Source organism: Ambystoma mexicanum, chromosome 7q (assembly GCF_040938575.1).
Source record: "Ambystoma mexicanum isolate Mex_15411 chromosome 7q, UKY_AmexF1_1, whole genome shotgun sequence".
Lineage (NCBI taxonomy): Eukaryota > Metazoa > Chordata > Amphibia > Caudata > Ambystomatidae > Ambystoma > Ambystoma mexicanum.
In genome coordinates this window covers 530508931-530532265 of record NC_090941.1, presented here as the reverse complement: position 1 = coordinate 530532265, position 23335 = coordinate 530508931, and the positions used below count along the sequence as shown (strand labels likewise).

Below are 23335 nucleotides of genomic sequence, written 5' to 3'. Positions count from 1 at the left end.
TCACACATGACACAAACTCAGCCATGCATGCAATGGCAATGTAATGGAAGGGGAACCTGAAAGCAGACACTGATGACTCTAAAATGGAAAAGCAACACATGTGCTGCATGGTGCATAGCACCTGCATCACACATTAGCCTGTGAGTGGCATGGACCATCCACAGACATGACACATGCCAGCACACAGATCGCATAGCCATACCAGAACTTTAAAGGACACCCAGATGGGAGTTAATCACTACTGTCCCCCATCCATGTCAAACGCATATCATCAAACAGAACATGCAAAAGAGTGGGACAAAACACACGTGTCACACGCTGCAACAACGCCAGTATGTTCAAATACAGTGAGGGGAGGCACATGGATACATCAATGGTAGGTCACTTGGACATGACACAAGTCAATTGTCATGTTGAACATTCAAACAGGGCTCAGAAGTGATCGGGTGCAGTGCATTTGTAGTGTAGGTGCACAGCAGTCAATCAGCCTGATTGATGAAATCATTTGTGTAAAATGTGCGTAAAAAGTGCACATTTGTGGGCCTTTGTGGGGGAAAATTCCTGTCTGAAGTATGGTGATTTTGGGGCAGAACGGCACACAAATCTGCGTTTTTCATGCAAATGATTCCATAAATTAGGCAGAATAAAGAGAAAAAACTGTAATAACAATGTCGTGGCATGATGGCAGTTTAAGGGCAAGTGCAGTCATCATGTGCAAAGTGTTTGCAGTGGTCAGTAGGGATACAGTGAATCCCAAACCCAAGGGCGAGGGATGGCTTGGAGGCACTACACAAATAGCAGTTATGACTACACAGCCTGACCTGGCACTCAATCACAACACATCACCCAAGCAACGTACACATGGTCTGGACACACACTCATGGGCACTCACCGGACATTGTCTCAAGATCTGGTAGGTCTCCTACGCCGCTCCGGTCTGTAGGGGCTGAAGCGCAGGTGGACTGGCCACTGGAAGCAGGCATGGGCACGATGACCAAAGGTCTCACTGCGGGCATTGGCTGCTGGGTCCTTTTGCAAGGACCAAGCGGCACAACTGCCTTGGTGTGAGGGTCCGGTACCCACACTGTCCCGGCTGGGTGACTCAGAGCCGGGGTGGAGTGAGCTGCAGCTTCCCCTGCAGCCTCCTCACTCTGGCTACTCTGGGCAGCAGATGACATTGCTGCCCTAAATCCACGTGGCCTGGTGACAGCAACTCTCACCGTCACACGTGGCGCCACACGTGGCTTGGACTTCGTGACATGGAAGTCGGCCTGTGAGTCATCCCGTGCCTGTTTGGTGACCAATCCGGGCCAGGCTAGCAGGGCCTGAGCTGGGATCAGCTGCATCTCCCTGGCCCACTGGTGGGGGGTATAGGTGTCCCTGAATGGTCCTGGACAATTTGCCCTCTTGGGCCACCCTGCCCACATTGCCCACCACTGCCACCTTGGCCACCCTGCTCATCCTGGCCATGTACCCTACCGCGCCGATCTCATGGAGGTCGGCCACCTTTGCCTCCCTTATTACTTGGTCGCCTCCCAACCATGGCACTGATGTACTTGTGCGAATGGGAGGTGCAGAAAACAATTGTCCTGGGCAATTGTGGTGAAGGGGGCAGGGTACTCGATGGAATAGGTACCCCTGTGCTCTTGCAAGGCTGTCTGCGACCCCTGGGGAAAAATTACGGGTCACGCAATGCTCAGGCACCCCAAAAACAAAAACAAACGTGCAGGCGACCCCTCGGTAGCCCACGTGCGTGGAATGAAGGACCCGCAGTACGCTGTGGCACCCAGAAACATAGAAAATACATAAGTGTGGTACACGCAGGCTACAATGACCTCTGAATGGGTACACGACACACGGGGGCAACCACAGTGGAAAAATACATGCACGACTCACTGTCTGCCTGGAAAATGAACGGAAAAAAGATACGCGTGTGCGCGTTGGCAACCCCCCTGCCAAAAGAAGAATTGAGCTCTGCCTCAGTAAACAAGGAGTACGTACGCACTGGAAGTAATCGCGTGTCAACCGACAAGAAGTGCAAGAATCACACGCTTGCTCTCCACAAAAAGAACGTGCAAGAAAATGGCGTCCTATGTGGACCTTTAACCCCTACACTTGCTACGTCACTTACGAGCTAAGGGCCTTTCCTTGATTTTCACGCAAACATGCTTATTTTCACGCGCGGATTCACTCTGCATCAAGCTGGCCACGCGACAACACATGGCAGGGCATGGTCAGGGTGGATGGGCTGCCTGCGGGGCATGACTAGGGGTGATGGGCTGGCTGCCGGGAATGCCCAGTGGTGTATGGTGGTCCCCCGTGGTGTGGGCTGCCTTCAGGGCATGGTCAGGGTGGATGGGCAGGCTGGGGGCATGACCAGGGGTGATGGGCTGGCTGCAGGGCATGGTCAGGGGTGTAGGGGGGGCCCCTGTGGTGTGTGCTGCCTGTGGGGCATGCCCAGGGGCGTAGGGTGGTTCCCTGTGGTGTGGGCTGCCTGCAGGGCATGGTCAGGGTGGATGAGCTGCCTGCGGAGCATGACCAGGGTTGTGGGGGGGCCTGTGGTGTGGGCTGCCTGTGGGGCATGGGTAGGCGGGAGGGCATACCCGGGAGGGCCCGCACTACCAATTCACATGTAAAGCTCCTTCGCGTACCCCGGAATACACGTACCCCGGAATACACGTACCCCGCTCCCACCAGCGACATCGCGTGTAAAGCTCACTCGCGTACCCCGGAATACATGAACCCCGCTTGCAACATTGCGTGTAAAGCTCACTCGCGTACCCTGGAATACACATACCCCGCTCGCGCCAGCGGCATCGCGTGTAAAGCTCACTTGCGTACCCCGGAATACACAAACCCCGCTCGCAACATTGCGTGTAAAGCTCACTCGCGTACCCTGGAATACACATACCCCGCTCACACCAGCGAAATCGCATGTAAAGCTCACTCGCGCACCCCCAGATTTGCGCACCAGTGTGGTGAGGAGCCACATTCACCCCCTGCAGGCAGCCCACACCACAGGCCCCCCCACTACACCCCTGACCATGCCCCGCAGGCAGCCCTTCCAGCCTGACCATGCCGTGCAGCCCGCCCACACCACAGGGGACCACCCTACACCCCTGGGCATGCCCCACAGGCAGCCCACACCACAGGGCCCCCCCTACACCCCTGACCATGCCCTACAGCCAGCCCATCACCCCTGACCATGCCCTGCAGGCAGCCCACACCACAGGGGACCACCCTACACCCCTGGGCATGCCCCGCAGGCAGCCCATCCACCCTGACCATGACCTGCGGGCAGCCCATCACCCCTGACCATGACCCGCAGGCTGCCCACACCACAGGGGGGACTTTTTCCACGCAATTTACGTGCCGCGAGCCGGTACGCGTATTGAAGGGGGTGCGCAAGTACATTTTCACGCATTTTGTCTGCCGCGAGCGGGGTACGCGTAGTTTTTCACACAATTAGTGTTTTTTTAACAATTATTTAATAATTATTTAATAATTAATTAAGCTGGTCCAGGGTTAGCACAGCCCTTTGCGCCGTATTGGGGATTTATATAGCTTTTCCTTGCGCAAGGGGTGTTCTTGGGGACGTAACTGGCGCTGCAGGATGTCCACTGCGCCACGGCTGGAAATGGCTTGGGAAATCCATTAATACGCGGTGCGCCAGAATGCCATTTGGCGCACACGGCTGGTGCACGCTCCCTCTCTGCGCTGCCCACGTGCGCCACTTCTGCGCTGAATTCTATGAATTACCCCCTTAGTTTTTAAGTGTCTCATCACAATTCTAAGAACTGTTCTTCAGCTGTTCTTCTGCTTGTCTGCTCCTCTGATGCACCAGAGCTCGGAATGATTAAGTCGGGGGCATTCCTAGTTCAAATTGACCTAATAGTTGGTCAGGTACTCTGAGGAGGTGATGAGGTGGTGAGGAAGGATTGAAGCTCAGGAGCAGTGTTGTACGTGTGTGTACATTTCATTTCTGGTCCTCAGGAGAGTTCAACAGGACAGTTGAAATCGCCATATTGGATTGTGGAGTTTGCTGCCTGAAGCAGTGCTTCACTTATGCGGACCAAATCACAGCTTGGACCCCTAGCATAGGTGGGTGGAGGTGCTTTAGTGAATTTGTTCAAACACACTTGTTCCAGAGTTCCCTGTGGTATACCTGTCTGGATACTACCACCCACCTCATGTGAGATTGACGTATAGTGCCAACATGGGTTTCCACATTACATCCCAGAAGACAAAGGAATTGTACATGCATTCGTCCAGATTTTAAACTATGGTACGTGAGGATTTTGTATATGGCTGATTAGCAGGTTGATCATTGGAATAGAATGTTTTAATGAATGCCTATGGATGTCACCACATCGCTTAAAGTGTCCTTACAAATGTGTGGAAACCTAGTTGACCTGCTGGATCACAATCAACCTAAGCAAGCACTTTAAAATGGAACAAATTGCTCCATAGAAGTAATAGACTGGCTAACATCTTTCCTCACGAATAGGAAATCTAAGGTACATTAGGGGAACAGCTTCTTTTGTGAAGAAAAATCAGCTGCGGTGTACCCCATGGGGCCAGCCTATCTCTGATACTTTTCAATTTATACATCAGGCATCTCGGTTTGATCCTTGAAAAAATTGGCGTATTTTTCACAAATTACGCCGATGATGCCCAGCTGATCATCGAGTTGAGTGGTGACTATGCCCAAGACAGCTCCAAGGTCAAGAAACTATATAAAATCATTGAAACTTGGATGACCAACAACTGGTTGTGTTTGAATGCAAAGAAAACAGAACTGATGATCTTTGGGACCAACCAAACCAGAGCCAAATTATGCCAACAATACGAGCCCCTGCCTATAAACAATGCCCAAATAAAAGTTGAAAATAATGTCAAAACATTAGGGATGTACTTATAGGCTTCTCTAAGCGCTGAGGCACATGTCATGCAATTAAATCAGAATTGATCTTACTATCGAAGACTACTATGCAGAATCCGGCTCTAACTTAATGAGGAAAACTGTGCAACAGTGGCATGAGCAACCATCTCGTCCAGGTTGGACTACGGACACGCTCTCCTGATGGGGGCCAAATCCAAATCATACGGTGAGAATCGTAAAAGGAAAAAGGAAATCGGAACACATCAGCGAGGACAGGAAAAACCTCCATTGGTTAACCATCCAGGACAGAATTAAATTCAAAGCACTCTCCCCAACTCGCTGCTGCGTCCATGGCACAGCCCCTGCATAACTCCAAAACTAAATTGATCACGTACGTACCAAGGCAGGCCCTCCGTTCCCAAGCACAGGGCCAGTTAGAAACCACCAGGTACAAGAAAATAAAATAGCCTATGCAAAGCCTTCAAACCATAGCGGCCACCACATGGAATAATCTTCTGCTGTCCATCAGGCTAGAGACCTTGTATAGTACCTTCAGAAAGAAGGTCAAGACACTTCTATTTCGATAAATGACACATGGACTAATCCCGGCCCACTATTTGACTGAAACATACATGTTAAGTGTTGTCCTGTGGCCTGTATGCTTTTCGTCTCTTGTGTTCATGTCTGGCGCCCTAATACCTGCGGGCTTTGGCACGGTACAAACAAACAAATAAAATAAATAAATATGTAAAAATAAATAGCAGCTCCTCCTAGTGCATGATTTGAATATGCGAAGTGGAAATCAGAACTGCTTTACAGAGGGCATGGCACCAAGAAATAGGATTATTTATAGGCCTGCTCCATATCAGAGATTTGGTTGTATTGATTTGCAAGCTTTTGTAGCTTGCATTGAATCATTAAAACTTAAGGCTGATTTATCTTTGGTTAGTGCTGTGGAGTAAAGAGATACATGCATAAATGGGGTTAAATCAGGTTGGAGTTGTTTTAGTACGATTTGTGTTTGAGTAATAAAGTGTCAATCAAATGTTTTCCTTGATAAAATCACTTATGTTAAATTTGAAATGGCACGTTAATTGTGCCAAATTCCTTAGTTTTGACTAACCTTTGTTTTTGCTTTCCTAGAGAGATGAGGGATTATTTATCTGGTTTTCAGGAGCAGTGTGACGCCATATTGAATGATGTGAACAGTGCTTTGCAACATTTGCAGTCTCTTCAGAAGCAGTATCTCTTTGTGTCCACCAAGACTGGTACCCTGCATGAAGCCTGTGAGCAACTTCTGAAAGAGCAGGTAATACTTTATTGAGCCCTTTTCTTAGGGGGAAAAAAATAATGTTTTTTTTGCCAGACTGAGGCAACAGATCTTCCATTCTGCTTTATATTGCTGAAGATTAAAAAACTGTTTCCATGTAACATTTCTGATATAAATGTTGTTCAAGAAAGGAAAAAGGTGCCTGAGGGAAGTGTCCTCTTTTATTATGTAGCCCCTGTTATAGAGAGTCTTGCATATTCTATTGTATTCATGACACTTATGGTTACTGCTGGATGTAACTTTTTGAATAGGGCATCTGGAGAGTGTTTTTCTATTTTTTTACTATGCACATTATTTTTATTATTATTATCAGGGTATTTATTGATGGCGGACTTAGTTTCGGGAAGCAACGGAGTGCTTTACAATCATAGGGGGAAGAACACAGAGAGGGAAGCTGAGAAAAAAGGAGTGGAACGAAGGGGAGCGGGTGGGCAATTGGCAGCATGTAGGGAAGACAGTGGGAAGCAGATCCCGTAGTCTCATATAGGGGTGGGGAGTGGATAGTTTGTGGACCTATTAAGGAGGAGCCATTCCTTGAAGAGGAAGTCTTGAGCTCTTTCCTGAACTGTAGAAGTGATTGGGCAAGTCTGATGTTGACGGGGAGGAGGTTCCAGAGCCTTGGAGCGTAGACACAGAAGGCCTTTTTTATGGTTCTTTCCTCTCCGCACTGTCTTTAATTCAGGTCTGCACGTTTCCTTACTTCTGGTGGATCTCAGGCCTCCTTAGATGGTGAATTTCTCAGTGAGGTAGCTTGGGGACTTCCAGATGATAGCCAGGTAGAGAATGCAACAGGATTTGAAGATGATACGGGCTTGTAGTCAGGATGACGGTCAGGGTGATGTAGTCGAATTTGCAGAGTCCTTTAATGAGTATTGCTGCAGCATGCAGGACACATTTAAAGGGTTACCAGGATAGTCTCCGGAAGGCCTTCCAAAAGGGCATTGCCACAATCAAGGTGGGAGAAGACCAGGGCTTGGACAGTGGCTCTAAAGGTATTTTCTGGGGTGAAGGTCTTGATTTTTTGCAGTAGGCAAAGTTGCTACTTGGCCCGTTGTGTCTTCCTTGCTATCTGCTGTTTGAACGAGAGGTAGCTGTTGATGTTGAACCCAAGGGACTTGGCACAGGGGGCCAGCTGGGGTGTGAATCTCGAGGTTCATAGCAGAGAGCCAGGTCTGGATGTCAGGGCGTTCAGTGTTGTTGGTCAGCAGGAGGAGTTCAGTCTTGGAGCGTTTGAGTTCAGGTAAGCACTGGACATCCAGGACTGGATCAATGTGCCCATTTCTATGAGGTGTTTCACTGCCTCAACAAAGCTGCTAATGGATCTGTCAGGATGTCTTCGTAACTTAAAAGGTCCACTGTCCTGCGTCAAAATATTGCTATCTCTGTCTCTTACACTTAAAACTAAACTAAAAGATTGCACCAATGTTCTTGGTCCAGGAGAATGGCTCCCTCCCCCTGCACTGGATGGTACAGTTCTGGTTGCAAGTTCTTCTGCAGGGGGAGGGAATGTCTCCCTTCCCCTGGCCTTTCTCACACTTCGTTCCACAGTGCACAACACCAGGGGGAATGACTCCCTACCGTGGCCTTTCTCCGCATACTCGGTATGGCAGACCGGATTCACTCTCCTGCCAGATACTGCCTTGAAGAAGATGACTTGTACTCTTCTCCCTTTGTAACGTCCCAGACTCAAGCTTTCCTCTGATATGTGTTCAGCAAACCCAATTCACTTTCCCTTCCGTGTAATGCCACGAAGAAGATGAATTATGTTGATCTTCTTTAGTAGGTGTGGGTCTCAGACTCGAGTTTCTCTATGCTTCTTTTCTGGCAGACTTGGCTCACTCCTTTGCCAAGTACTGTCACGAGGAAGATGACTGGTAATGATCTTCCCTTTTTGTTGAGGGTCTCAGACCCCGGCCCCTAAGCTTCCTTCTGGGTGATTATTAGTGTCCTTTGATATTTTACAGAGATTTTCTCTCTTGCCCCGTATTGGAAAACTACTCTTTGGTTCTCCTCCTGTTGTCTCTGCGACCCTTGTTGTTTGTCCCTGACAGGCAGCGTGTCTCCCTTCGACCGCACTGTCAGATTCCTGCACTCGCCCAGACCCCTGATGTGCCAGCTTCCAGCATAGTAGGACCATATGTGGACGTCTCTCCTTCTCTGTCCGCATCCTGGTTAACCGCCTTTTTTACCGAACCGCCGTCCCGGGCTCGGTTCCCCCAGGGAAGGGTTGACAATTGGATAAGTCCTTCCTTTGTCTTCATTCAGAATGGCCACTGACAACTAGAACGCTCATTCACCTTCTTCCAAGTGCTCTTTAGTGCTATGCACCTCCTCCTCGTCCCAGCACATCTCAAGGAAGTCTTTGTTAGGTCATCCTTACTCTTCCTCGTCTCGGTACATTTTGGGATTTCAGTCTTACAGACATACATAGAGGTGTGTGATATATACGTGTAGGTCATGGGGTAGGAGGATGCATAGGGTGTTGGGTGAGGGATGTCATACCACATTCTCCTTAGATGGTTGTCATTACCCCAGAGGGGGAGTCTCTCCCCATGAGACCCTCCTGCTGTTTACCACCCCGAGGGGGACTATTGGGTAGTGGCCTCCCCTCCCGGGCCTTATGGGAAGGGGTTCCCCATCATGGAGAAGTGACGACATCCAAGGATTCGTCACAGAGGGCCTCATTACGAGAATGGAGGTAATGAAAAAGGGAAAGTGGAATGGTAATAGCGACATTGTTAACAGGTCTGGGGCATTCCGACCAGACAACCCGCCAATACCGGCACCGTCCGTACCGTGCCCCCTCATACCAGCATGTGCGCGTACAAGCGCCCCTTCGGGGAACAAATACCGGCATGCCGGTAATAGGAGGACATCACAACCCACGCGGACATGCAAATACCGGCATCCCGAAGGCGGTAATCAGGGGCTGCACGATGCCGGCCGTACAGGCATCGCGGACCACCCGCAATCAGCAATCAAGCCAACTGCCACAGGTGCACACAATCACCACAGGTGGACTCAATGGAGTCTGGCCCAGGATAAAAGGAGTACACCCACACACCACACATCACACACCTTCCTACACCAAAATGCTACCACCAGCTGTTGCAATGATGGCACTGGAGGACATGCCTATACCGCTACAACTACAGCAACAACAGCAACTACAACAACAGCAGCAACAACAGGCAGCACAGTGGAGACGCAGGAGGTGAAGGAGGGTGAGACAGACCCAGCAATTACCACCAGTGCACCCAGTAGTCCCTCGTAGGCAGCCACCAATCCCTCGCATCAGACCCAGTCCATTCAATCTAACCCCTGAGCATATCCACACCCTGTACCGGTTGGACTGGGACACCATCTTCACCATAGTGGACATGATAGGCAACAACATTGCCAGCCTCATAGAAATACGCACTGCCATCCCCCTGCTACTAAAGGTGGTGTCTGTGCTCCACTTCCCAGCCACAAGCACCTACCAGCAAACAGTGGGCCAGCTGCATGGCATTTCACTACCACTATTTTCACGCATGCTGACCCAAGTGCTGGATGCCCTCCTGAAGCACGCTAGCACACACATATCCCTACTACGGACTGCCCAGGAGATGGCCGACACCAAAGTAGGCTTCCATGCACTGGCAGGCATGCCCATTTGTGTTGGTGCCCTGGACTGCACCCATGTCTAATTGGTCGTCCCCCATGCCGTAGAGGCGGTGTACCGCAATCGCAAGCAATACCACTCATCAATGTGCAGATGGTATGTGACTCCAGCAAGATCACACATTGCTGCGCCCGATTTCCCTGATCAACACATGATGCCATGGTGCTGCGGAACTCCACGCTACCCCGTCACATGGAGCGACATGCTGGACCACGTGCCTGGCTACATGGTGAGTTGCCTGACTGTCCCATGCCAGTGCATTGGGTTAGGGATGTGTTGCGATGCATACCCCACCTGGGTGGGAATCTGGGGGGAATGCATACCCCACCTGGGTGGGAATGGGGAGCGAGGGGAATGCATACCCCACCAGGGTGGGAATCGACAGTGAGTGGAGAATGCACGCAGAACTAATGACACCTGACCTGTTCTGAACCCCCCAACCCCAACAGGACACATCATTGCCACACATCTGACCATTAACGCATATCAATGACCACATGTAAGACACACAACCTGACCACCATGTGTATGTCAAGCAATGCATGACTAAACAGGAATGCAAATGTGCCAATGTGCCTAGTGTGACCATGCACAGAGTAGTATACACAGCATAAATGTGAGGTTAAACATTGTCGTAGAACCACAGTACATCCGCCTCTGCATGCATTATTTCACCCTGCATCATCTATTGAACGCCATCCAGACTACCACACCTCATAGCAGTATAGTATGCATCTAGATGACATTTGTGCCATGTCCACACCAAATAGCTGCAGCCATGACTGTGATTCCTGAAGGTGGCAGCTGAGAGTGACGCACACCAATTTGTATTTGCTTGCAGGTGATGGAGGATATCCCTTGAAGGCGTGGCTACTTACCCCTGTGCGGAACCCGCAGAACAGCCATGAAGAGGAGTACAATCGGGTACACTCCCGTACTCGTGTTGTGATTGAGCAGACCTTTGGGCTGTTGAAGGTGCGGTTCTGCTGCCTAAGCAGGTCTGGTGGAGCACTCCTTTATAGGCCTGAGAAGGTGGCAAAGATCACCATGGCCTGTGTCATGCTGCACAACATGTGCGTCCGGAGAAATGTACCACTGCCACCTGACATTGACATGCATGCACCGGGTGAGGATGATGGGGATCGAGACGGAGGTGAAGCAGCACCTCTGCCAGTACGTGATGCACAGGATGGCCGTGCAGTATGCCAATCACTGATTGATGAATACTTCTGACCCACAGGGACATTGATAAATATGTGTCAGTAACACATTGTACACCGGGTCCTTGTGGACATGCATACAGGGAATGTTGGGATTTGGGCACTGAACACCGTCCTGCATTAAATGGATACACACTAAATGAACAATGTCCAGGCATTATGTTTTTTCTCACAACGGGTGTATTGGTTCAAACAACAAAAATGTGACAACCCCCCCGCCCCCCAAACACCCAGTGAACTCCCAAACCCCCCCCAGGTAACTACAAACCCCCACAATAAACTCCAAAACCCCCCAGTGAACTCCCAAACCCACCCAATAAACTCCCCCAAATGCTCCCATTCACCCACAACCATGTGTCCCACTCCCATTGTCCGGCCACAATACTTGTGGGACTTTTTGCTGTCCGGGGGCAGCATTTCAGTGTGCCTTGCACTCCTTCTGGTCTGGCGCACAGGGCTCGTGGGAACTGAGGAAGCAGGTGTGATGGCTGATGAGGAGTCGGTGGCAGGTGCTGCAAGGCGTGGCCGCTGCATGTGGAGCAGGATTGATGTTAGCACCTGTGTTATTGCCCCCAGACAGTCCCTCATCAGCACTGCCGACGCATTCACTGCGGCTGTGTTAGCGGTAATAGCGGCAGTGGTCCCCGCTATGGCAGTAGCTATTTCCCGCCTGGTGTCCTCGCCATCTGCTATGTATTGCCGCAGGAACTCCAACATCGCCTCCTGACGGCCCTCCATCCTCGCCAGCCGTGACTCGAGGGTGTTGGTTGGAGCACGAGTGGTGGGGGGTGCTGTCACGGGGCCTGCTTCTTCAGTGCTGCCCTCGGGGAAGGGGCTCAGGTCCGAATCATGCAGGCAGGGATCAGCACTGCTGTAGGTGGGTGAGGGCGGAATTTGAGGTGGGGGGGTGGACACGGGGCTTGGGGTGGGTGTACATGTCACTTGTGTGACTCCTTCCTGGTCCATGCACTCCTCAAAGTCCTCTTCAGTGGTGGCCAGTGCTACTAGGGACTCCTCTTCCACTGGTGTGGGTGTGGGCTGCTGGGTCTCGAGTGTGTCAGGCACACTGGCTGTAGGTGTGGCCTGCTTGACTGCCCGGAGGTGGTGGTGGCGGTAGCCCTTTTCTGTGTTCGGGACGTGGATGCCCTCGCGGTGCTGTCTTGGCTGGCATCTTCTCCTTCGGTGCCTGGGGTGGTAGAAGAGATGCAGGGCATCAGTGATGGTGTTACATGCCAGAAGCATACTATGGTGCTGTTCATTATTCATTTAATCATGCATTCATGTCTTAAAGGTGTGTCGCACAGGGTATTCTGAGGGGGTATTTTTGCATTTAATGCATGGCAGTTGGCATGCCGTTGATTTGGGGTTTGTGTGATGTATTACATGGGCACGGTCCATGTGTGTTGGTTATGGGATTGGCACTCTGCATACATTTCTGTCTGGCAGGGTTTGGCCCGCCGTGTGGACTTGGATGTGTTCATGTGGGTGTTGGTACATGAATTGCCTTGCCTAGACTCTCTTCCACATCACTTGTCTACGTCATGGTTTCCCCTACAGGGTCACTCGCCTCCTTCTGGTGATGATGGCGCACCCGTCTCCATTTCCCCAAATCCCTTGATGGACTCTGGATTAATGAAGCTGCTTGCGGTCTCCTCCCAGGGGAGCATTTTTGCAGGAGAGTGGGAACCCCCACCTGTGGCCGTGGCCTCCCTCCTGTTGCTTGCCATGATGTTGCGGACCCTCATGCGGAGGTCATCCCACCTCTTCCTGCAGTCCTTGACACTACGTGGGGCGATTCCTACAGCCGACCCCTTGCGGGCTACCTCCTGCCAGATATCCTTCTTCTTCTGCTGCACCTCACGCTTCATGTTCTGGGATTTCATGAGATCTGCATGTGCAGCAAGGGTGTCCGCTAGCATATTAAATTCAGCGTCAGAAAAACGCTTTTTCCGCAGCCACGAGGTGGTCTTCCGGGTTCCCTTGGACATTATGGAAGTATTGGCACCGAGCTCTCCAGGAAACAACTGGTGGTTTGGGAGGATTGCAATGGATTGTGTTTTTAAAGATGGCCGCCGACCCATTTCCCGTTCCGACGCGATGACGTTATTTCCGGGTCCGGTTTTACGAGCCCGGTATTAGCATGTTGGTATTACCGGGTCGGTATTTAGGGGTTACTCCTAGGCGGTGGCAGTATCGGGGCAGGGGGGTTGGAGGGCCTTTTGCGGCATGCCGGTATGGCCATTACCGGCATGGGGGTTCGCGCGTACTCGCGCACTCGTAATCACCCGCTATTAGCGGCGTCATACGAGTACGGACCCGCTCGTTCCGCCATGCCGGTAATGATCCCATTTTTACTGCGCTACTCGTAATTGGGCCCCATATCTTGAGGTAGATCTGGTGTCATCTGCATATTGGTGAATGTAGTTGTTGCGTGGAGAGAGGAGGGTTCAGAGCGGTTTCATGTAAAGATTTAAGATCACAGGGACAGGATGGATCCTTATGGGACTCAACAGTTGATGGGTAAGAGTTGGTGATCTGGAACAATCCATTTGTACGAACTGTTGGCGGTTTGCAAGGTAGGATTTGAACCAGCTGAGGATGATGTCGCTGATCCCCATGGAGCGATTGTAGATTGTCGGTGAGTGTCTGGTGGTCTACTGTGTCAAATGCTGCTGAGCGGTCAAGGAGAACTAGGAGATAAGGATGGCCATCATCAAGGATCTTAAGGCCATCGTTGATCACCTTGATTGTAGCCGTTTCTGTGCTGCATCTCGGTCTAAAGCCAGATTGGTAGGACTGAAGGAGGGTATTGATGTGTTGGAGGAGTTGTGTGGCTACTGCTTTCTAAAGACTCTTACCTAGAAAGGGAATGGGTAATGGGGCGGTAGTTTTTGAGATTATCAGGGTACAGTTTTTGTTTCTTTATAGATTTTTTTAAATTTAGTTTCTTGACACTGATAACTTCACATAATAGTGGAATACCACCTGATCTGGCTCTTAGTTACATTGATTACAATTGAATGACAAATACATGGTTAGACTGAGCGTTGGGCAGAGAAAGTATGTGGTCTTGGTGTATGAAATTGGAGCGTTGAGTGGGTCTGAGGAGGAAGTGTTTGAGACACTGTTCTGTGGCTTTGTTTCTGGCCTGAGCCAGCGGACCCAGCTTGGATGCTCAGGGGTATAGTTTAGCATTCAGCGGTTTCACCCTTCCACGTGGTTTGTCTCTGTATAATGTTCTCAATATCATCTTTATTTTTGGGCCTTGCCAAAAGATCCATAATAATTAGTTTCAAATCCAAAAGTGCATACTGAATAGGAAAATCCTTACGCGATTAGCCAAAGGAGCTTCAGCCCCTCAACATTTTGCTCATAATGGGTTGTATCTTCAGGTAATTCTGAGGTATGCCAATTGGAGCAGAAGGATTTCAATGCTTCTTCAATGTCGGACTGGTGACTAGTCCTCGCACACTGGGTCACTTTCAGTGCTGCTGAGTGACGGGTTGTTTGTTTCTTCTTGATCAGGTGCGCAAGCAGTGTTCCAGCTTTGTGTCCTTGTTCATAGAAGGTCCAGCCTTCTTCCTTCTATGAAAAGAGGGCATTCACCATAAAAGGTTTGCTCAATTTGTATTTATTTGTATTGAAATCTTCAGGTTCTGCTTTTGTTTTGATTAATAGTTGCTTCCCAGTTGTACTTTCTGCCCACTTCCTCTTTCTTCTTTAGGGCCCACCTCTCAATGGCTGTCGACCAGAGAATTATTTTTGCTGCATCCCATAAAGATTGAGTGCTGACCTCCACTGTGCCCATGAATTTTGTGTAGTCCAACAGGGTTCGAGTGTATGTCTCCTCTTTGTACTTGAAAACATAGGTAGTGCACTATCAGACAGTTGGGAGCGAGAGGGAGATCTTGGCCGAACTGTGGTAGCCAGCTGCACTGACACAGGTACTTTGTGAGAACCATCCCTGCCTACATTTCACATTAAATGAAGTTCTGGCAATGTTGGTCACAGATGATAATGCTCTCTATACATGAGAAGGTCAGATTTCTTGAGGATTGGAATGTGTAGTGCAGCAGTCGCTAAAAGACTCCTATGCCCAGGACCCAGTTATGTTATAGGTGAGCCATCTTGCTGGTTTAGAGAGTAGCGTCTGCTTTTCAGATCTATCCGAAGTCCAGGTCACGTTGAGGACCTAATTACAGTGCCCACCCGCGATCAATCTGCGCCAGTGAGATGTTTGTACAGACCTGTGTACGCTTTGGAAGAAGGCAGCAATTGGGGCTATAAATGGGTAGGAAATCCTTTTGTGTGCTTTTGACAGAGCAACAACCATCCACAAGACCCTCAGAGCTGCTCTGTGCAGGGGATTGATATTGTGGCACTAGTGGTTGGAGGGTGCACATTTGGGCTTTGCAGAAAGGAGTTGAGCACATCTGCAATTTGAGTCCTGAAGGCCATTCTTCTACTGCTCCAAGAAGAGTCTGTGTCACCACTGTGCCTGCTTAGGACACTGATGTTCCTGATACCTTCTCCTTCTGACGGAGTGTTGCTCGCCAAACATGGCAATCATATAGAATGTCTGTCTTTTATTTAGAAATCTGCATACGTTTTAACTTGATCCTAGAGGCCACTGAACTCCTGGAGGGTGGGGGATTCCTCAGGTTGAAAACATTGACTCGCATGCTGAGTTGGAATATCATGCAGACAGCTCTGTGTAACGGGCAAGAAAATAATTCGGTAGCATAGAGCACACGATTTGGCTTAGATTTGCCTATGGTTTTTATTACACCTCAATGGAGAATGGTGATGCAAATAAAAGAAATGGACATAGCAATGTGGATTTAACTACATACTTCTTTTGTGTTCATTATGTGAGATTGCAATGAAAATGGATACCCACATTTAAGATGGAGAGCAAAAAGGGCTAGTGAGCCAAAAACGGATGGGTGGAGTTTGAGGATTTGGGTTGATGGCCAATAACGTGTACTAGTGGTTCAATTTGTTTAAATTCAGCTAGCGATTGTTTCTACCCATTATGTTTTTATGATAATTAAACAGTGATGAAGCTGGTGGAATTTGTTTGGTGCTCCTGTAAGATAAATGTGAAGATTGGTGTTGTTCAGCATATGAACAGTGTACCTTTTGAAAATGTGTATTAATATTGCTTATTTGATTAAAAACAAAGTGAAAATGTTTAATTCTAATTTTGACATGAATATTGTATGCCTACTTTATGTTTTTGCCTGCACTGTTAATCTTTACACTAACAAACAGGGATCAGGTCTCAATGATGAGAGCTTTGGCAATCATTTGTTGTATGTTTTTAAACCCAATTGCTTTAGCTATAAACACCTATTCTGCCAACCGAATGAAACAAATACTTGTTTTATAACTATTTACTAGCGCAATCAAATCCCATTTTAACTAAGACAGTGAATTTTCTGTTTAGCAGCCTAGTTAATTTGTTAGCATATATTCAATGGTGCTTTGATTCCTGATGTAATTTCTTGGGTGCACAGTGGCTCCATTCAGATAACGTGGGCATCATGTTTCTATTCCTGGTTACTTTCCTTTCAAATTGTTATCAGCTGCCTTAGTCCAGTTACTTTGATTGAAGGAAATGAACAATGCAATTATATTGGTGTGTTAAATGCAAGTATAACATTGTAAGTATGGTGTCTCTCTGATATAAAGTCATCACGCCACCTAAGCAACATTGTGTTACTTTTGTGGATTTTAATGAATAACAGTTTGAGCTTTGAGGATAATAACTAGCTTCTTAATTTTGTCTCTTCTTTTTAACAGTCCGAGCTTGTTGACTTAGCTGAAAGCATTCAACAGAAACTTTCATATTTCAATGAATTGGAAACTATTAACACTGTAAGTATCATATTATTTCCTTCTAATTGTTTGATCTTTGTGGGATACTTAAAATTAAGTAGTAGGTCACAGGTATTACACTTTCAACAAATGTGTAGGTCTATTTGCCTCATGGCGTGGTGTACTTTGTTCCTTGTTCCTTTGTGTTCTCAGTGGATGTGCTTTGCATGCAGTATGGGTAATGTGTAAAAATGACTGGTGCTTTCAACTATAGTCTCTGCTCTGTATGCACGCTAGGTCTCTGGTATTTGTTGGGAACCTTTCTTGTTCCACTTCATCTAGCTTTTATTGGGCTAAACACTTTAAATTAATGTTGGAGAGAGTTTATTTAAGAAAGGCTTCAGCTGTTTAATATTGGTAGAGGCTCCTCCATTTTTTTTTCTTCATTCACCTCTTCAGGCCTCACGCATTCGACAAGTGAGAAAATGTTTACCTGTGCTTTCTGTAAAATGGTGCGTCACAATAAGCACACTTCATATTTGGTGCAGTGCTGCCACCCAAAGGCCAGTCATGCACAGTGAAACATGTATTTGCCATTTACTGCAAACAATGTTTGTTTGCAGTAAATGTCAAATACGTTTCAAACATTCCCATACTCCCCAGTAAGGTTGAGTACTATGCAACTGGTAGTAGCCCTTGATAAAATCCCCTCGCCAATGCAAGTGGGCAAGTGGATTTTGCGAGCTCTCCTTATTAATGAAATAAAATACATCTTGGGGAAATTCTTCTTTTAAGATGTCTGTTGGCCGGTTTAGGTCGAATTGACCTAAAAAAAAAAGGTCGAAATGACCAAAAGTTCTAAAAATGCTACCACCAAAGGATCGAACACCAAAAGTTCGATCCTTTGGTGGTAGCATTAAAATAAAACAGGGGTTGCGGGGGTGTCCCCCGCATTGCCCCGCTCACTATACTTTATGGTATAGTGAGCGGGGACACCCCCGCAGCCGTCCGTGTAAAAGAAAAAAAAAAGAAACGGGGGCTGCGGGGGTGTCCCCCCACATTGCCCCGCTCACTATACTTTATGGTATCGTGAGCGGGGCTGCGGGGGACACCCCCGCAGCCGTCCGTTTAAAAAGAAGAAAAAAAAAGAAGAAAAGAAAAGGAGCCTGCAGCGCCGGTTGCCTTTCACAGAAGTGAAAGGGAACTGGCACTGCCGGAACCAGCGGGAAGATAAGGTAAGTGGGTTTGTTTTTGTTGGTGGTGTGGGTGGGGGGGTGTGTGTGAGAATGTGTTTTTTGCAAATTATCGGGGCTGAAATGTCCGAAAATAAAGTGTTCGAACTTTTGGTCATTCGAGCACTTTGTTTTCGGATATTTCAGCCGCGGTAATTTCGCATTCGGTTAAATCACTTGGATTCCTGTTGGCCACAAGGTTACCTTGATGTTTCATAGATTTCTGTACTCTTGTGCCTTGACTTGGAATAGACTCCAGTATGTGTGTTTTAATGAACTAGCTTTCCATCTTCTGAAAATCTAAATTCAATTTTTCAACCTACCTCACCTTTTGATATTGGATATTTAAGTGAAAGATTGCCATACTGGGTATGCATCAACATAAACTGGACTTTCAAGTGATGGATGTTCACGTTGATGGATGCTGTCGTGGATGATCTCTTTGCATAAATACCAAAACATAGTTTGTTATACTGTCCTGCACTGCCATACAGTGCCATTTTGATCCTCTTTTAGTTGCAATGCAAAGGCCCCCTTTAAACATGGATCACATATTTCAGCATTTGTCCAGGGAAGCTTCCTGTGTCATTTATCTTTTTCAGCAAAATGTGAGCTACCTTGCTAGGGTTAATCATTCAAAGTGAATAATTCGAGCAGACTTGTGGCTGGATTTGATTGCTTATGAGCAATGTTAAAAGATACCCAAGTATTTTTGCAGCAGACCCTTGTGCTTTGAGCATTAACAATAATTGTTGTATGCCATTACTTTTAACTAATAAAATCGGGATGTTACCGTACCATAAACTGCAGAATGATGGTCTGGATGTTGCACAGAGCAGTACCAGAGGTTAAGACTAATTCTTAACCTTCCAGCCATCACCTCTTTTATTTTGCTATACCCCCTCCACCCCCGCCCCCCCACCACCCTCACCCCCAAGTGGGACAGGTATGTCCAGACGCGCAAACAGGGCTCAAAATGTGCACTCGCTGCCAGCCATTGGCTAGTAATAATAGACTATTGACAAGTAAGAAATAGTGCACTGCAGGTTTGTCGAGAATTGGGGTGGCAAGTGACTTTTTATGCGTGTTTAGTAGCTTGCAACTTTACATTTATTACCCCGGTGCCCAACATGGACAGACATGCCTGGGGTTGCTTGTGGTCTCATGCACAAGGAATGTGACCAAGCAGTTTGGGCCGGACAGCCCCTTCTTAGGGTGGGACAAAGCCTGATTTGCATATGGCCTTACCCCTTTCTGTAATGGCTTGGCAGGCTGAATAATGATGGTCTTGGGGTTGCCCAGAGCAGTGCCAGAGGTTAAGAGGAATTCTAAACCTGTCAGCCATCACCTCTCTTGTTTTCATATACTGCAACACTGGCACCTGCTCTATTTTGTCAAAGACATTTTGAGTGACCGCTGATTCAATGATTTCAATATTGAAGTCTTTTTTTGCCAAAGCCTTTAAAGAATAAGACAATGATGGGCATTACCATATGATTACATCCAGTTTGTTCCTATCCATAAAACATTCAGTTGAGCTCTTTAGAAATTTAAACATGTCCCATGAAATTATATACTAAACATAAACATGTTTTCTAAATGTTAGAGCAACCCATATTTTACTTGAGCGGTAGAATGGTTAAATGGGAAGAAATGTTTCAGGTGTAAATATGTTTTCAGCCCTTAGGATTCACAGTGCTTAACCTGAAATTCTAGTTTCATAAAACAGTCAATTTCCCTCCAGCAAATGGGTTCCTCAAATAAAGTTAAGAAAATGAAGGCCTTGTTGATTTGTCTCTGTGGTTGGTTGAATAGTGGATATATACAAATAAATGAAGTGTACGACCTGCCATGACATTCTAGCCTACAGTAACGCATTATGGATCCATCTGGGATCTTTAACCAGGGTCACCAATAATCAAGACTGGGCAGCTTGCCAAAACACCATTATTTTACACAGCTCCTTGCAACTTAACGTGAATGTTATTCGATAGGTCTCACACTGAATACCATTTAAACCTAACTAAATACATACACTAGGATATATGCTAAGCTTTCGTATAGTCTATTGGTCAATGAGTGGTCTAATGAAGAGATTCAGCCTCCTTTTAGCGCAAGCTTCCTGCCCTGACTTTTGGACAATATGCCCTTAATTGTTATAGTGCATGATGGATCAGATGCCTGCACATAATCGGGAATAAAATGCTCTTGACATTGATCTTGCATATAAGCGTTTGCAAGGCCGGACAGGTCTCTATCCTTTATAGCCAGAGACCAGCTAACATTATTCTTTGCCTAGATTGTTTAGAATGAGCTAACTCACCTTCGAATGGAAGATGCACTGGGGTTAAGGTGTTAGGGAGAATTCTCTCTTTAGGCTGAATTTTTCCTAACCTAGTGAGTCCCCCAGCAGCTTTGCTGGATTTCTGGAGTTTTTTTTTTTTTCCTCCTGCCAAGAGTCTTTTCCTCCCACTCTTTGACATGATTAATGGTATTCCTTTGACTGGTAATGTGTTTTATGGGCTATGGGGTCCTTTACTCCATAGGGTCTGATGTGTTTTTTCCTATGTGTGTTACACAGCACCCTCCGTGCAGTAACACAGGGGTGTCGTAGTGACACCCCACCATAGACTCCATACCCTGGGACTGACTACTGTCTCCCAGGGCATGTAAAGTCACCATTGGCTTTACTAGTCCCAAATTATTAACAGAAACCAGTACAAACCATCATATTGTGGACGTACTGGTCGGGGCAATTCGATTGCCCCGGGGTCTGTTAGTCGAGGCTGCACGCCTCCGTCCCCCCTGATCGAGTTTTGGCTGGTGGCAGTGGAAACTACTTTTTATATTCGACCGCAAATATTTTCCTATGGGATTTTCCCATTGTTCGAGGCTACCAACTTTAATTATTTAATTCTCATAGCCTCAAACATACCGCCGGTTTATTTAATTAATATTAATTCTCCGGTTGGTATTTTTTGCCAAGACTCGATTCTAAAATGGCGTTTGTGTTCTCTTCTGTGACTCCAACCCAAGTCGAGCCCTTTGTTCCACTTTTTGGCGGGCTTCTCCACAGAAGCCTCCAAAAGTGGTGCCACTCTGTCTGGGTACCACAGGGGGTATGGGAGGGGGTTTAGGCACCCTGGACCGAGTTACCTTGGTAACTCAGGTCGCACTCTTGTGTGATTGGCCCAAGTGGTGAGCCGGCCGGATCACCACTTAGCATGTTTGAGTGACAGCTAGGCTGAGTGAATGGGGGTTTTCTGCATAAAAGCAGGGCTTTGGGGACTGGAACTTCAGAAGTCGCCACAGGACCTGAGAATCCGACGAGGGAGAAGCTGAGCCGACCTACCACGACGACACCACCGGTGAGCCCTGCAGAACCGACTCACCACTTCCCGACGACAGAGAAGATCTCCCCGGCTGGAGAGGCTTCTTCCCCTGACTGGTGGGCACAACCAGTTTTCCTTTCTTTCTTCGCACCCCAGCCCGGTTTGTGGTCGAACTGCCCGTGCCAAGCACTCCGGCAGCCGGATAGCCACTCACCACTGAACCGCGAATCACCGGACCGCTCCTTGTACCTGAGAAACTCTGCGGCTGGTTTCTTCCCTGGCAGTGCAACGGACTCCTGTCTTCCTCCACGACGAGATCCTCTCTTCCTCCGGACGAAGCACCGACTTGCACCCGCTGCCAGGAACAACTGCCCCCGCTGGAGCGTTCTCACCACTTTAAGGTACCGTGTCCGCCAGGCCTCCCTTTCTAAAGATTGCTACAAGGTAATAATAACTCCTTAACCTTCTGGACTGGTGTAACGCTCACCTGATTCCCGTAGAGGCGCCGGTCTTGACTGGGCGTATACCGTATCTTCAAAGGTGATGTGTAACACACGGCTGGCTCTTTGGGCTGGACCTCTGTGCACTGTATGTCTGACTCGAAGGGTAAGATGTCTGCAGATAGAAAATATGGGATTAATGAACTGGGTTATTGAATGTCTCTCTCTTCTTCCCTTTCTCTTCTCCTGTAGAACCCCAAAGGTTAACGCTCTCACCTTAGGTAAGTGAACGCCGTGCTCTCCATCTGCCTCGGGGCAGGGTGCTGTAACCAGTTTCTTCACTGGATAAGGGGAGCAGGCCTCTTGACTTCAGAGGACTGCTGTCCGTCGTTTACTGCACGAACGGTAAGTTTCGAGTAATTCTAATGTCTTTAAAAGTCTTTAGTAATGATGTCTCTTGTTTTGCAGGGTTCCGGCGATGGCGGATGACAGGCTGAAGTGAGTTGAAGATGGAGCCCGTGTGATGAATAGAAGCGCCTGGAAGCACGTAAGTAAGCGCTTCTTGCCTGCTTCACGATGCGCTCTAACTGTCTTTTTATTTTGCAGGTACAAGTTCGGAGCGGCTGCAGGGTGCCGGAATACCCACTGGGTTAGATGTGGAAAGGAGTAATGGCACGTGAGTATTAAAGTTCCCCAATGTCTTTAAACGCACCTTGTTTTGTCTTTCAGATGCGGAATGCAGCGCCGAATGCCTCCGGAGCGTGCGAAGAGTTGGTAAGCTTTTGTCTTTCAGATACCGGAATGCAGCGCGAGGCGTTGGTGACAGCCGATGGACCAGGTAAGTGAAGCGCTGTCACTGAAGACCGTAATGCTAACCTGTTCTTTCTTTTCTTTATAGGTGTTGCTGAAGACTGGATTCAGGATTGTAAGCCTTTTTCCTTAGGCCCAGGATCAGATGCAGAAGACACGATGAGCGTTCTGCTGCAGAGGATGCAGAATAACGCAAAGCAAGATTCATCCATCGGGTGTGGTTTAAATAGCCTCCTGTAGTGCTTAGGTGTCTCCTTCCACAGCCACGCCTAGGTAAGAAAAGAGTTCCTGCTTTCCAGAAGAGTTCCAGTGTTCTGAACCTAGGGAGTGGCTCCTGCCCCACCCAACAGGAAAAGTAGTTCCAAACAGAAGAGGATCAGAGGCTCAACTGGCAGGCAAGTAAGCAGCATGGTCTGCTGCAGGTAAGTCCACCCAAGCATTATGAGCCCGGCGCTTCCAGCGCTGGGACTGGGCATATTTATGAGCCTGGTGCCACTGGCGCCAGGACTGGGTCCAAAAGGTCCCAATTGGGACTGGTTGGCACTCGGAACCTGGGTTATGGATCTGCTTCCAAGGGAGTTGGGAAAACCCTGACCTTTTGGAAG

At 48.1% G+C, this 23335-nt stretch overlaps 1 protein-coding gene across 1 annotated transcript in view; it reads left to right on the top strand.

The window, feature by feature from the left end:
- COG3 (component of oligomeric golgi complex 3) overlaps window positions 1-23335 on the top strand; it is a 1080852-nt gene that overhangs the window by 170164 nt on the left and 887353 nt on the right. Inside the window, exons 4-5 of the mRNA XM_069640775.1 lie at window positions 6026-6191; window positions 16902-16976. Of these exons, the coding sequence (XP_069496876.1) occupies window positions 6026-6191; window positions 16902-16976 (241 nt within the window). The remainder of the gene's footprint in view (window positions 1-6025; window positions 6192-16901; window positions 16977-23335) is intronic.